This window comes from Kryptolebias marmoratus, linkage group LG8, assembly GCF_001649575.2.
Source record: "Kryptolebias marmoratus isolate JLee-2015 linkage group LG8, ASM164957v2, whole genome shotgun sequence".
Classification (NCBI taxonomy): Eukaryota; Metazoa; Chordata; class Actinopteri; order Cyprinodontiformes; family Rivulidae; genus Kryptolebias; species Kryptolebias marmoratus.
In genome coordinates this window covers 4211336-4222773 of record NC_051437.1, presented here as the reverse complement: position 1 = coordinate 4222773, position 11438 = coordinate 4211336, and the positions used below count along the sequence as shown (strand labels likewise).

Here is an 11438-nt window from a genome sequence, read left to right as displayed (position 1 = left end):
TTTTCTTGCCACGCCACGACTACAGATACTAAGGATCACTTACCTGGAACCACGCTGCTACTTACCTTGCTGGATCTAACTCGTCACTCCTAGAACTCCTGGAAATTGCTCCTCCTCTCATCGGCGCTGCATTCACCTCCTGGATCTGTAAGCAAATAAAGAGACATTATTACCACCTTCTTGCTACCGTGTGGATCAAGACTTGTACCCGAGACTCACCTAGCTCTCCTTCTCTTGCAGACCGCTCCGGATACCGCCCACTGTATATAGTCTCACCCTGTAAATAAACTCACTTACCTTTACTTCCGTCTCCGTGTTTGGTCTTGGTTTCGCTTTTCTGGACAAAACCTCCCAAGTTATGACAATAGTGGAATTTCCCACTGATTGCGAGACCTCCAATCTGTACTCTAGACAGATATTCCTGTACACTATTCCAGGCACTTAATTATGGCCATGTTACATGTACATTTGTCTGCCTACATCTTACATTTTCCTATTAAGAGCTAGACTGTCTCGGGGCATCTTTGCATGGCCTTCATCTTGGGTCATGTCTGGTACTTCAGACCCCAGCCCCTATTGCTCTTGTGCTGAATGTGGACTCTTGTGCAACCATGATTAGTGCGTCTGTGCCCCCCTGGAAAATTTTGAAATTCTACATGCTCTCTGGTGCATTCTGGGAGCATTTTGGGCCATTTTAAACACATTCCAGACAATCACACTTTGAACACAAACAGGATGTTTTTTACTCACTCAGCCCTACTTTCATACTGGATATTGTTAGAAAAAAGGTCTCAGCACAGAAATCATAAGCTTTCCCGGAATTCTAATTTTCTCGAAAATGTTATCATTCGCTCAGTAATAACAGACTCTTGAAATTTCGAACTTTTTGTTTTTTGTATATTACTAACAACTCAAGTTTTCAAATATTTGTAATTTGTTTCCATTTTTTTCTGATGGCTTTAAAGAATCAATAACCTCTTAGTAGATATGCACAGTTGTAAACTTGTAATATCGACTTTGTAACTTGACCTCTGCTTAGAGGGAGCACCAAGACTTCATTTACAAAGACTTCTTTCACTTTCTCTGTAACCTCTGATGACAAAAGGAATCAGCATCCAGCACATATGCTACTTATGTCAACTACATTTCTAAAATAAATTTAACTCTGCTTATTGATAGCACCAGCCACCATATAAGGAAATAGCCATATAAATACATTTGACTTTGGTCTAAGACATCGCTGACACATTGTATAAAAATATTTAATGAACGGCAGGAATCGAGAGACAATGTTAATTCTGACCAGCAGCTGACCCTGTTTCAAATTAACACAGAAGATAAATATGAGCCAAACTGAACAATGGCAATGTTGTGGCTTGACAAGCAGATAATGAGATTTAAAACAATCAGTTTTTACAGATCATAAGAGTCTCTGAAAGTCTTTGATGATGTTCAGTACCACCTAAGTGGCTGCGCCATGTAGTTATTCAATGCTTGTGCAAAGGGAAACTGTCTGATGGGGATGTGGTGGTAGGACAGACAGATGAGGTGATCTAGGTGGTTGATTGTCAGGCAACAGTGAAGTCTAGTCCTGATACAGTTCTGCACACTGAAGCTTTTCTCTGCCTTAGCATTTGATGCATTGTTTTAGTCAGTGAGGCGTCCGGGCGTGATTTGCAACGGAACGCACCCTGTCAAAATAAGAGAGTTCCCAGATCCTGTTCCGGCAGGGTCCGGCTCAAATTAAGCCCTGCATAGGGCTACACTCCATGATCAACAAGGATGCTCCACATACAACTGGCCAACATCCCGACAGAGTAGTTATTTTCTAACACAAGCGACCAAGTGTGAAGCTGTAGTAAACGACACTATTATTCAGATAGGAAAGATTGAGGCATCACGATATACAGATGTTGATAAGTTCACCTTGATGTCCAAGAACAAACTTCTAACTTTCGGTCAGCTGTTCTAGTGACCTAATTATCATAAAATATGTCAGCCATGTTTGTTTGTTGACAATCCAACCATGTGCACGGCAACCCTGGCGTGGCAGCCAGTCTGGATTATTTATTGTCCCCATCAATCAAACAAAAGAAAGCTTTGCACAGAAGTGACCACAAACAATGAACTGATTGTTTGACTTACCATTTTAGTATAGAAGTCCATGATTTTTCTTCTTTTAAGCTCTAGTGTGCCGGACATCTTGATCAGAACGTCTCTTGAGTGCGGGCGGGAACCTCATTTACATTAGCAAATCACATCAAAGCTTACAAGTTGGACCCAACTCAGCATGGCAACTCACGTCCATATTTGTTAGCAGGCAAAAAGTCATTATGAATGTTTTGGTGGAAAATTTTACTGCACACCGTAACAAGTAAATGTCAAGGACGTGCAGGAAAAAACTGGGCGTGTTTTGAAAATTGGGCGTGCAAATCACGCCCGGACGCCTCGCTGGCTAAAACTATGATTCAAAGCTAACTGCCTAAATATGGCATATATCAAGGTGATGCTCTGTCCCCACTCCTGTTCTGCATGAGTCCAATCCAATCAACATGTATACAGTGCCAGTGATTAGATACACAGCTGGTACAATATCCCGGCCAAAGGAGGAGATAGAAGTCACTGACCTCAAGACACAAACACTCCTCACAATGCATCAAGGGTTTGACTCCAAGTCCAGTGCCCTGAGACTGTGCACTAAGAAAAAGGAGGGAGGAAGAGGACTAGTGAGCATCAGAGCCACTATACAGGATAAAACAACTATGATCCTGGAGTACATCAGGAAGAAAGCCCACAATGATGAATTGCTCAGTAAATGTCTCAGGTAGCAGAAATCCAATGTGAAAGAGGAGGAACAAGCGGAACCATCGAAGATAAGCCTCTGCATGGCATGTACCACCAGCAGATTGAGGAAGTGGCTGATATCAACAAATCCTACCAGTGGCTAGAGAGAGCTGGACTGAAGGACAGCGCAGAGGCACTAATCATGGCAAAACAGGCTCTCAACACAAGAGCAATAGAAGCTGGGGTCTTCCATACCAGACAGGACCCTAGAAACAGGCTGTACATATGTGGTCTGAATAACTGAATCTGAATGCATTGTCAATCTACCCCAAGAAAATTCACTCTTGTATTTAACCTTGTAAGTGGTAAATGGGCTGTACTTAAATAGCACCTTTCTAGCCAACCAGGCCACTCAAAGCGCTTTACAACACAATCTGTACCCTCATTCACCCATCCACACACACAGTCGTACAGCACTCTACTACATCTCTACAAAGCTAAACTTAGTAAATCATTCTATAGAGTCTAATCAGTGCTTTAGTTTCATACACCAATGAAGCATACATTGATGGCAATGAGGGTTTCATTGTCTTATGTCTTTGTGGTCAGATCACCCAAAATGCATGTTAGTTTCAGGTCTAAACAAAGCATCTATTTATTTATTTAAGCAAGTTTTTCAACCTACTTGGTAAATTGTTTCAGCCCTACTTAAGATTGGTTCGAGGGATCCCTTGCTGAGAGATTTTCTTACCAATCCTTATGCACAAAAGACTATCACCAGTTCTATCCATTACAATTCAGTTTATTTATAAAGTAGCAGCTGACAGCAAAACCATCATGATTTTGTTTTTAATCAAGTGGTTGTTATGAAATGGTAAGGAATGTTGTTACATGGTGTGTAGAGAAGAAAGTATACATTTATTGTTTTTTTTTGTACTAATGCATATTCAGATGTGCATTAACCCAACAACTATGAAGATGATTATGTAAACATGCCTTTTATATTTGATCTATTTTTCAGTCACAAGTCTGCGTTTCAAAGTCAATTCATGTGTTATTTATTTAGCAGTTCCTTCTGATCACAGATCAGAGGCTCATCAATTAGAAGGCAAGCACTGGGGCGTTCTTCTCCCTCTGGTGGAGATGCAGCCCTCATGTCAGTCAGCAAGAGAAATCCTCAGACTTGCGGTTGAGACAACGGAGAAGAGGAGCAGACTTTGTGGATAAATGGTTTTTAGGCTTTGGAGCAATGGCTGCATTCCTTTGTGTCTCCCTGTCTTGCTCTTACTCTGTCCTCTCTCCCTCTCACAGTTCTTTTTGCATTTCTATTTTCTTTTATTCAAACCTTAACGCCTTGGTCAGACAGGATCTGCTGGTGTAGATTCTTAGTCATCCAGGCCATGGTAAATTCAAAAAAGGTTAAAAAACAAAAACAACTGGACTTCTATTCTGTAGTTGAAATGCTACAGAATAGAAGTCCAGTTGTTTTTGTTTTTTTAACCTTTTTTGAATTCAGACAGGATCATTGATGTTTCTCTGATGTTGTGGCTCAGTTTCACCGAGCCAAATATCTGCAGCATCCCTGTTCCACATTTTCCATTTCTACGCAGCTGCTAATAGGAATAATTTCACCTGGCTTTTGTCTGTTGAGTAAATACCTGCATACTGCCTCTCAGTCTACATGAGTCATGAGTTTAGCTGATCATTTTTTTATTTTTGGATATCATACTGGATAGAAAAAGGATAAAATTCACTGGTAATTATCTCTGCGTCATACACTGATTTCATCTGTAAGTTGGCTCAATGATTATTTGTTAGCTTTGTCCATATGTGAGCATTTTTTTCCTAAAACAAACATTTTTATTGTTTCTAAAAATATTCTCGTTAACACAGCACCATTTCAGTTTTCATCCACATAAAGTCACAGAAAATTATTCAAAACACTGTTGTAACTATGCCAGGCCTGCATATGCTGTAACGCTACCATAAAAGTACACCATAAACAGTAAACAATATGTGGAGCATGCATGTACAGCTTACATAATGAACAGATTGTATATATACTATATATGAACCATAGACTGTCTATATTATACTACACAGTCTATTTTTCGAACTGTAAACACAAGAAGAAGGAATGGCAGTGCGTCTTAAAATCCAGTGTGCCCTATAGTGCAGAAAATACGGTAATTGTAAGATTTGTAATAGAGTTTACAAGAGCAAAAACCAAATCCTTTTTGTAGAATGACAACTAAGCACAACTTCTAATTGGTGACACATTAAACTACAAGACTACAAAGTGAAGGTCAGTGTTGACTGGAAGTTGTGTCAATCCAAATATGCAGATATAATGAACAATTTCAGGCACAGTATCCAACGAGGAACATCTGGAAGGAAGAGATTTCCTCACCAAGTTCAAAGCACATCAGAGTAAATTCTTTGTACACAACATAATATAATAGAAAGATACTTTATTGATATTTTGAGGGAAATTGGCTTGTCACAGCAGCAGACAAGTTCAACATTATAAACATTAAAAACAACACTTACAACAAACAAAAAAACAAACAGTAACCGATGAGTACAAATGAAGACAGAGATGCAATGATACCAGGGTACACATAATTTAGCGTAACTAGTTTACAGTAGTTTTGTGCAGGTATAAGTTTACTAGTGTTCATCTGTTAAACAGATATGAGCTTCAATAAAGTGAAGTAGCAAATGGCAGGACTTATTTCATGGAGTGAAGGTCAGTGTTCACTCCATGCCACTCTGTGGCAGTGGAATTGAGTAAGGCTGCTGGATAAGGAGCTTTTCTTCCTTTGTAAGATGTCAATCAAGGGATTGGGATAGAATGTTCTTGATGGAGAGCCATTTGTTCAGTGACCTCATGTCAAGCACTTACTCAAATTTGTCCAAGGTCTGCCCAATCATTTTTTATTTAGCTTTTTTAATGAGTTTATTGAACCTGCTGGCATCCATGGCACTGATGCTGCTCCCCCAGCAGACCAGGGCACAGAAGATGGCATCTGCAGCAAAGGACTGATACGAAATCTCCAGCTACTTACTGCACATGTTGAAGGATCTGAGCTTCCTCAGAAAATAGTTTATTCCCTTCTTGTACACAGGATCGGTGTTGCTCCAGTCCAGCCTGCTCTTCAGATGTGCTCCCAAGTATTTGTATCTGTCTACAACATCCATTCCTGAGTATCATTTAGGGGCTCCTAGAATGCCATTTTCATTAGAATCTAAAGCTGAAACAATTTAAAAAACAAACAAACTTTGACATACTCATAAACTGTTCCCATGTGGACAGGCCCATAGAAAGGCACACATGTGCAGTACATGTTTTCAGACGGTGAGAAGGGCACATGACTTCAATCTCCCTAAGATTTTAAGCTGTCACTGACAGCTACCCAAAATGAATATATACATTAACCTGAATAAAATAATTCAGAAACAAATTTAAAACTAAACTATTCACAACACAGTGTAGGGATCTGGAGTTTTAGCCCCGCCTCGGGGCGGCTCCTCCAGTTTCTACTTCCACAGGTGATCCAGATTCGGGATAACGAGGACTGCCAGTACTTAAGCCTCCAGTTGAGACCAGACCTTCGCTGGAGCATCGAACTCCTGGATCACCTGAACGCCTCCTTCTTCCCCTCCTCGCCGCTGGACACCTCCTGGACCTGTAAGACCAAAGAACAACAATTAAGTCATTCATGCAGTGCTCAGCTGATAGCAGGATTGGTACCCGAGACTCACCCTGTTGCTCTTGCCTTCCAGATCCTACCACGACACACGCACTGTACATAGTTGCCACCTTGTAAATAAACACACTTACCTTCAGCTGTTGTCTCCGTGTCTGGTTTTGGTCTCGCTCACTGGACATATTACCCTGCGTTCCTGTCACACAGCAAGGGAAACACTAAAATACTGCTTGCTTGAGGGCAGCCTAACGTGCATGTTAGGAAACTGGAGAGCCCGGAGTAAAACCCATGCAAACATGAGAAGAACATGCAAACTCCACACAAAAAGACCCCAGATCAAACCCAGGGTTTGAACTCAGGACATTCCTGCTGTGAGGCAACAGTGCTAACCACTAAGCTGACGTGCTGCCCATATCCACATAGTGAGGCAGTTTCTGTAAAGCTGTTTTACGAACAAGATTTGTGAAAGACTTTAGAGTAGCGTTTCTCAACGGGGGCGGTACCGCCCCCTGGGGGGCATTGAAAGGACGACGGGGGGCACTGGCACCAATATTTTCAAAAAGGGGGCATTGATATTCTTTTGGGGGGCGTTTGCTTAAAGGTAAAGTTTACACAAAAGATTCACAACAATATCAGTTTAAACTTTGAACTACTTGCAAAAATATTGTGGCCTAAAACATTATCGTTTTTATAATTTGTCCCACATGGCAGTTACTTTGTAAACTTTGAGAAAGGAACGCTCTCTTTAGTGATATTACCCTTGGAATTATTTATTTCTCTTACATGGGTTAATTTCTCTGAAGGATACACCGTGAGCGCATTGTTATCGCAGTGGTTAAACATTTACAAGAGCAATGTTCTGTTTTCGGACTTTCCCTGAAAGCGTCCAGCATCCAGATGCACATTAATTCCTTTCTGGACAAGATGCTTTGACATGACTGCGGAACACAAACCAACAAACCAAACAAATAAAAAATAAAAAAAATATTCTAAAACCAGAGACCTACGGCTTGACAAGTGTAACACCGGATCGATGTCGGCTAACACCCCTGCGACTTTTTTCTGAAGCTTTATTTGTGTCGTTGTGAACTTTAAAGTCTTATCATCAGTCACAATCTTTAATTAGTCTATGAATAAAAGCAGGGCTCTCAAGTTTCATGCATTGACCGTGAGACACACGCATTTTGTGAAGCGCACACGCTCACACGCCACTTTTTGTATTTCTCACGCTAAAAGAAATACACACGCAGACGACCTTTTTTTGAACCGGAAACAATGTGCAACGCAATGTTTTCCGCACAAGCTGGAGCACAACGGGGCCAAGTTAGCGAGTTTTCAGATCCGTCTGGCCATTTTTCAAAGCAACTAGCAACAAATCTAGTGACTTTTTTCTGTATTATTGGAGACTTTGGCGAATAAATGTGTCCTGTCACGCTCTCCTCGAGCATGCGCGGGAGCGCGACTGTTTTAATTTGAATCGTGTTGTCATCTGATGAGAGCGAGCTAAAGATGGAGAGGCAGAAAACTGAAGAGGCAGAAGGACAAAGCTGAAAAAAGCTTTTCAAAGTGGTTGAAAGACAGCAGGAAGTTCTGTCAGGTTTTCATTAAACCTGTGTCAAGACGAGGCCTGGAAATGTTCAAGTTACAACTGTTTACTGATCAGTATTTACAATAGAACACAGCATGACATAAAAAAATAAAGGAACTTGTTTGTGTTATTTTGTTGTTCAGACAGTAATCATTTGTTGAACTCGAAGGTGAATCATAAAGCAGATAAATTACAAAAGTTGTGAGTTTAAATGTCTCCTCTGGGATATAACTGTACAGAGCTGTTCTGAATAATCTGATAAGTAACATCAGTAACTGATATCCAACAAGGATATCATTTAAAATTAAGATTTCATGTTTTTATATGTGGTTTGACTGCTGTATTTATTAAACCTCCTGAACACAAAGTTCATGTTATTCAGCTGAGAGGACGGAGGGAAAGAATCAGGACAGACAGGAAGGAGACAGGTCGGTCCAATATGAGCTGGAAGTGTAGGAACAGCTACTTAATACCAGGTGATTCATATAAAAATATTATTTACATTTTAAAAAGTCCATTAGCAAGATGTGTAATTTATTTAAAGTTATTAAATAATACTTGTTTGACCATGTGACTTAGAGAAGAACACAGAGAGGAAATGAAGGAGACAGACATGATGTAGCATGCCCCCACGAACAAAAATGAAGCTTTACTGATGAGTTGATGGGTTTTAATTAGCTTTATCTGACCATCCATATATCCATAACCAACGCCGTAAGAGCTGAAACACATACATGTGACTGGTTAGCTAACATCATTTACCTTAATGTGCTACCTAAATGTATACAAAAACGAACACATGAGCACACAAAAATACTCATGAACATATAAATTGCTTTTGCTAAACAAACCTTTTGCCTCTTCGGAGGGGCTGCCAGAATAAATGAAACTTTATCGTCACTTCGTGTCTCTTTTCCAACCGTACCTTTGTTAACCAGTTACTACATTAAGCACTGCGCTAAACAGGAAGTCCACATTTCAAAATAAAGCACTTGGCTTAAGAAAGGAAGTTTGCAGTTTCAAACAAAAATTATTACAAAATAAAATATTGTTTTTACTGGCTTGTGGTTATTTACACGAGGTCTGTGATCAGCTGCTGTAGAGGAGAGCAGAGATGACATCAGGTAGGACTAATTCAGCTACTGAGGCCACAAAAACCTAGATGCCCAGGAGGGTTTGAATTTCTGCTGTCCATTACTGTGTCCTTTTGGGAAAATTAGTGGAGGCAGATATGACAAGTCAATCACCAAAGAGGAGAATGTGGACAAGAGAGGTGAAGATGATGATGAGAAGGAGGAACAGAGGTGCAGAGGAGAAGGTTGGGGCAAGACTTTACTCAGAAGATCCATCTGAATGGCCTTCACCACAGGAAGTGGGGGACTCATTGAAGCAGTACATGGTGGAGAATGACCCGCAAAGATGTTCTGATGGGCCATACCCAAGATCAGGTATTATATAAGTCCATGAATAAAAACAATTTATTCACGTAAACAGGCAAAAAAAAAGGTGGAGGGTGGGAGGGGGGCGGTAAGAGGCCTGGATAATGGATAGGGGGGCGCTGGCCCAAAAAAGGTTGAGAAACACTGCTTTAGAGTGTAAAAATCTTGTTTTTGTTGCCTTTTCAAAACCAAAAAAGGCAGTAGTTTCTGTTTATAAAAGTGGATGCAGGTTTTGTAATAAATAAAGAAATAAATTCTATAAAGGCAGTGCTTGTTTTGTTTTACATCTTATTTTAATAATATTTATGTTTATTTTCTGAACTGGGGTTCCATTTGGAGTAAAGTAGATCTTAAAGCATGTTGTACATTCATCTGGGGTTACATTGTGACTGACAGACCACAATACAATGGCTGGACATAGTTATCGTCTGCTGCCAAAAGCAAAAAATAATAATGTTTTTGCCTGTATGTGTGTCTGTTTGTTTGTCTGACATGTTAGCAAAGTAGCTCTAGAACCACTGATTGGATTTTAATGAAACTTTCAAAATCATGGGATGTACATCTACAACTGATTAATGTTTGGATCAGTCTAATACAAGATGTCTGCCACAGCCAACTGACATTAGAAAACAAAATGGCATTTAGTGAGGTAACTGAGACTGATTCATAACACATGCTCCAAGCACTACACATTGTGTGATATCTTTACTTCAAATTTTGGCATTAACTCTTTCATAATCTTATACTAAAACTAAAAATATTGATATAAAATTGACTAATGTGAATAATATAGTGCATAAAAATACACTGAACCCATTGAGTGGGCGGTAGCTGACAGTAAAGACCTCTGGTAATAGTTAGTCTTGCACCCTCAATCAGCCTGAAACTGAAGGTGCTCTGACAAAACACCTCCAGGGTATGAAGTTTGTGCCTGTTGTTGCTCATGATGGCATTTATTCTCCTTAGCATCCTCACTTCAGCCACCTGCTGTGTTATTCCGACAGTGAAGCTCTGTTTGGTCAAATAAATTTTTTTTATTTATTTCCAGCTAGCTGGCACGGCCTTACAGCTTAAGAACAATACCACTCAACCTTTTTACATTATTCTGAAAATTACCCTTCATTCAGAGTTTTTGACTGTTTTGGTTTATTTGATTGAATCAAACAGAATCATATTTTGATCTGCTATTTGGATAGATTTAGATTTATTATTATACTTTTTTATATCAGCTTTGTGAGTGTACTGGTTTTTTTAGGTCATATTCTGATCAATGTGTCTGCAATAATCTTTTGCAACTGTTTCTATTCAGGACTACCCCAAGAACAGACACCCAGACTGGAGCCGAGGGTCTGTCGCGTATCATGCAGGTGAGATTTTTATTTCAGCTTTTACGGTTGCTCAAATACCGATACCAGTATTGGGTGTCTGTTAAATACAGTGTGCATGTACTCGTACTCATAAAAATGTCTGATACCACTTAAAGGCAGATTGATGTTCACCTCCCAGTTGAGCAGTCATGTGAGAGGAGAAAAAAAGTCAGCCTTGCCTCGCCTTGTTTGGATTTTGTTTTTATTGTTTTTTGCTGCCACGTCAGCAAATCTAATGGAGAACTAACTCAGATAAATGTTAGGAATGTCTTAGAATACATAAAATGACTGTCATGTTACAAATAATTGCACACATCTCTTTTCTTTTAACAGGTTTTCTTAGAATAATAAAGAAAATTAAAAAAAGGATGCACAAAAGCTCAAGTTTAGTGAGTCATGACTTTGGAACATTATCTATGCAAAAAAAGGAGGAGGCGTGGCTTCAATATTTAAGAATACCATAAACTGTAGTAAAATCTCTTTGGGAAATTTCACGTCTTTTGAGTATCTTGGAATTGAGGTAAAAGGCCACAAACGAACTTTAACACTA

At 39.7% G+C, this 11438-nt stretch overlaps 1 protein-coding gene across 1 annotated transcript in view; it reads left to right on the top strand.

The window, feature by feature from the left end:
- The window catches only part of LOC108248019 (SPRY domain-containing protein 3-like), a 124765-nt gene extending 113333 nt beyond the window's left edge, over positions 1-11432 (top strand). Inside the window, exon 5 of the mRNA XM_037976822.1 lies at positions 10831-11432. Within this exon, the coding sequence (XP_037832750.1) occupies positions 10831-10953 (123 nt within the window). The 3' untranslated portion in view covers positions 10954-11432. The remainder of the gene's footprint in view (positions 1-10830) is intronic.
- Positions 11433-11438: the final 6 nt, after the last annotated feature.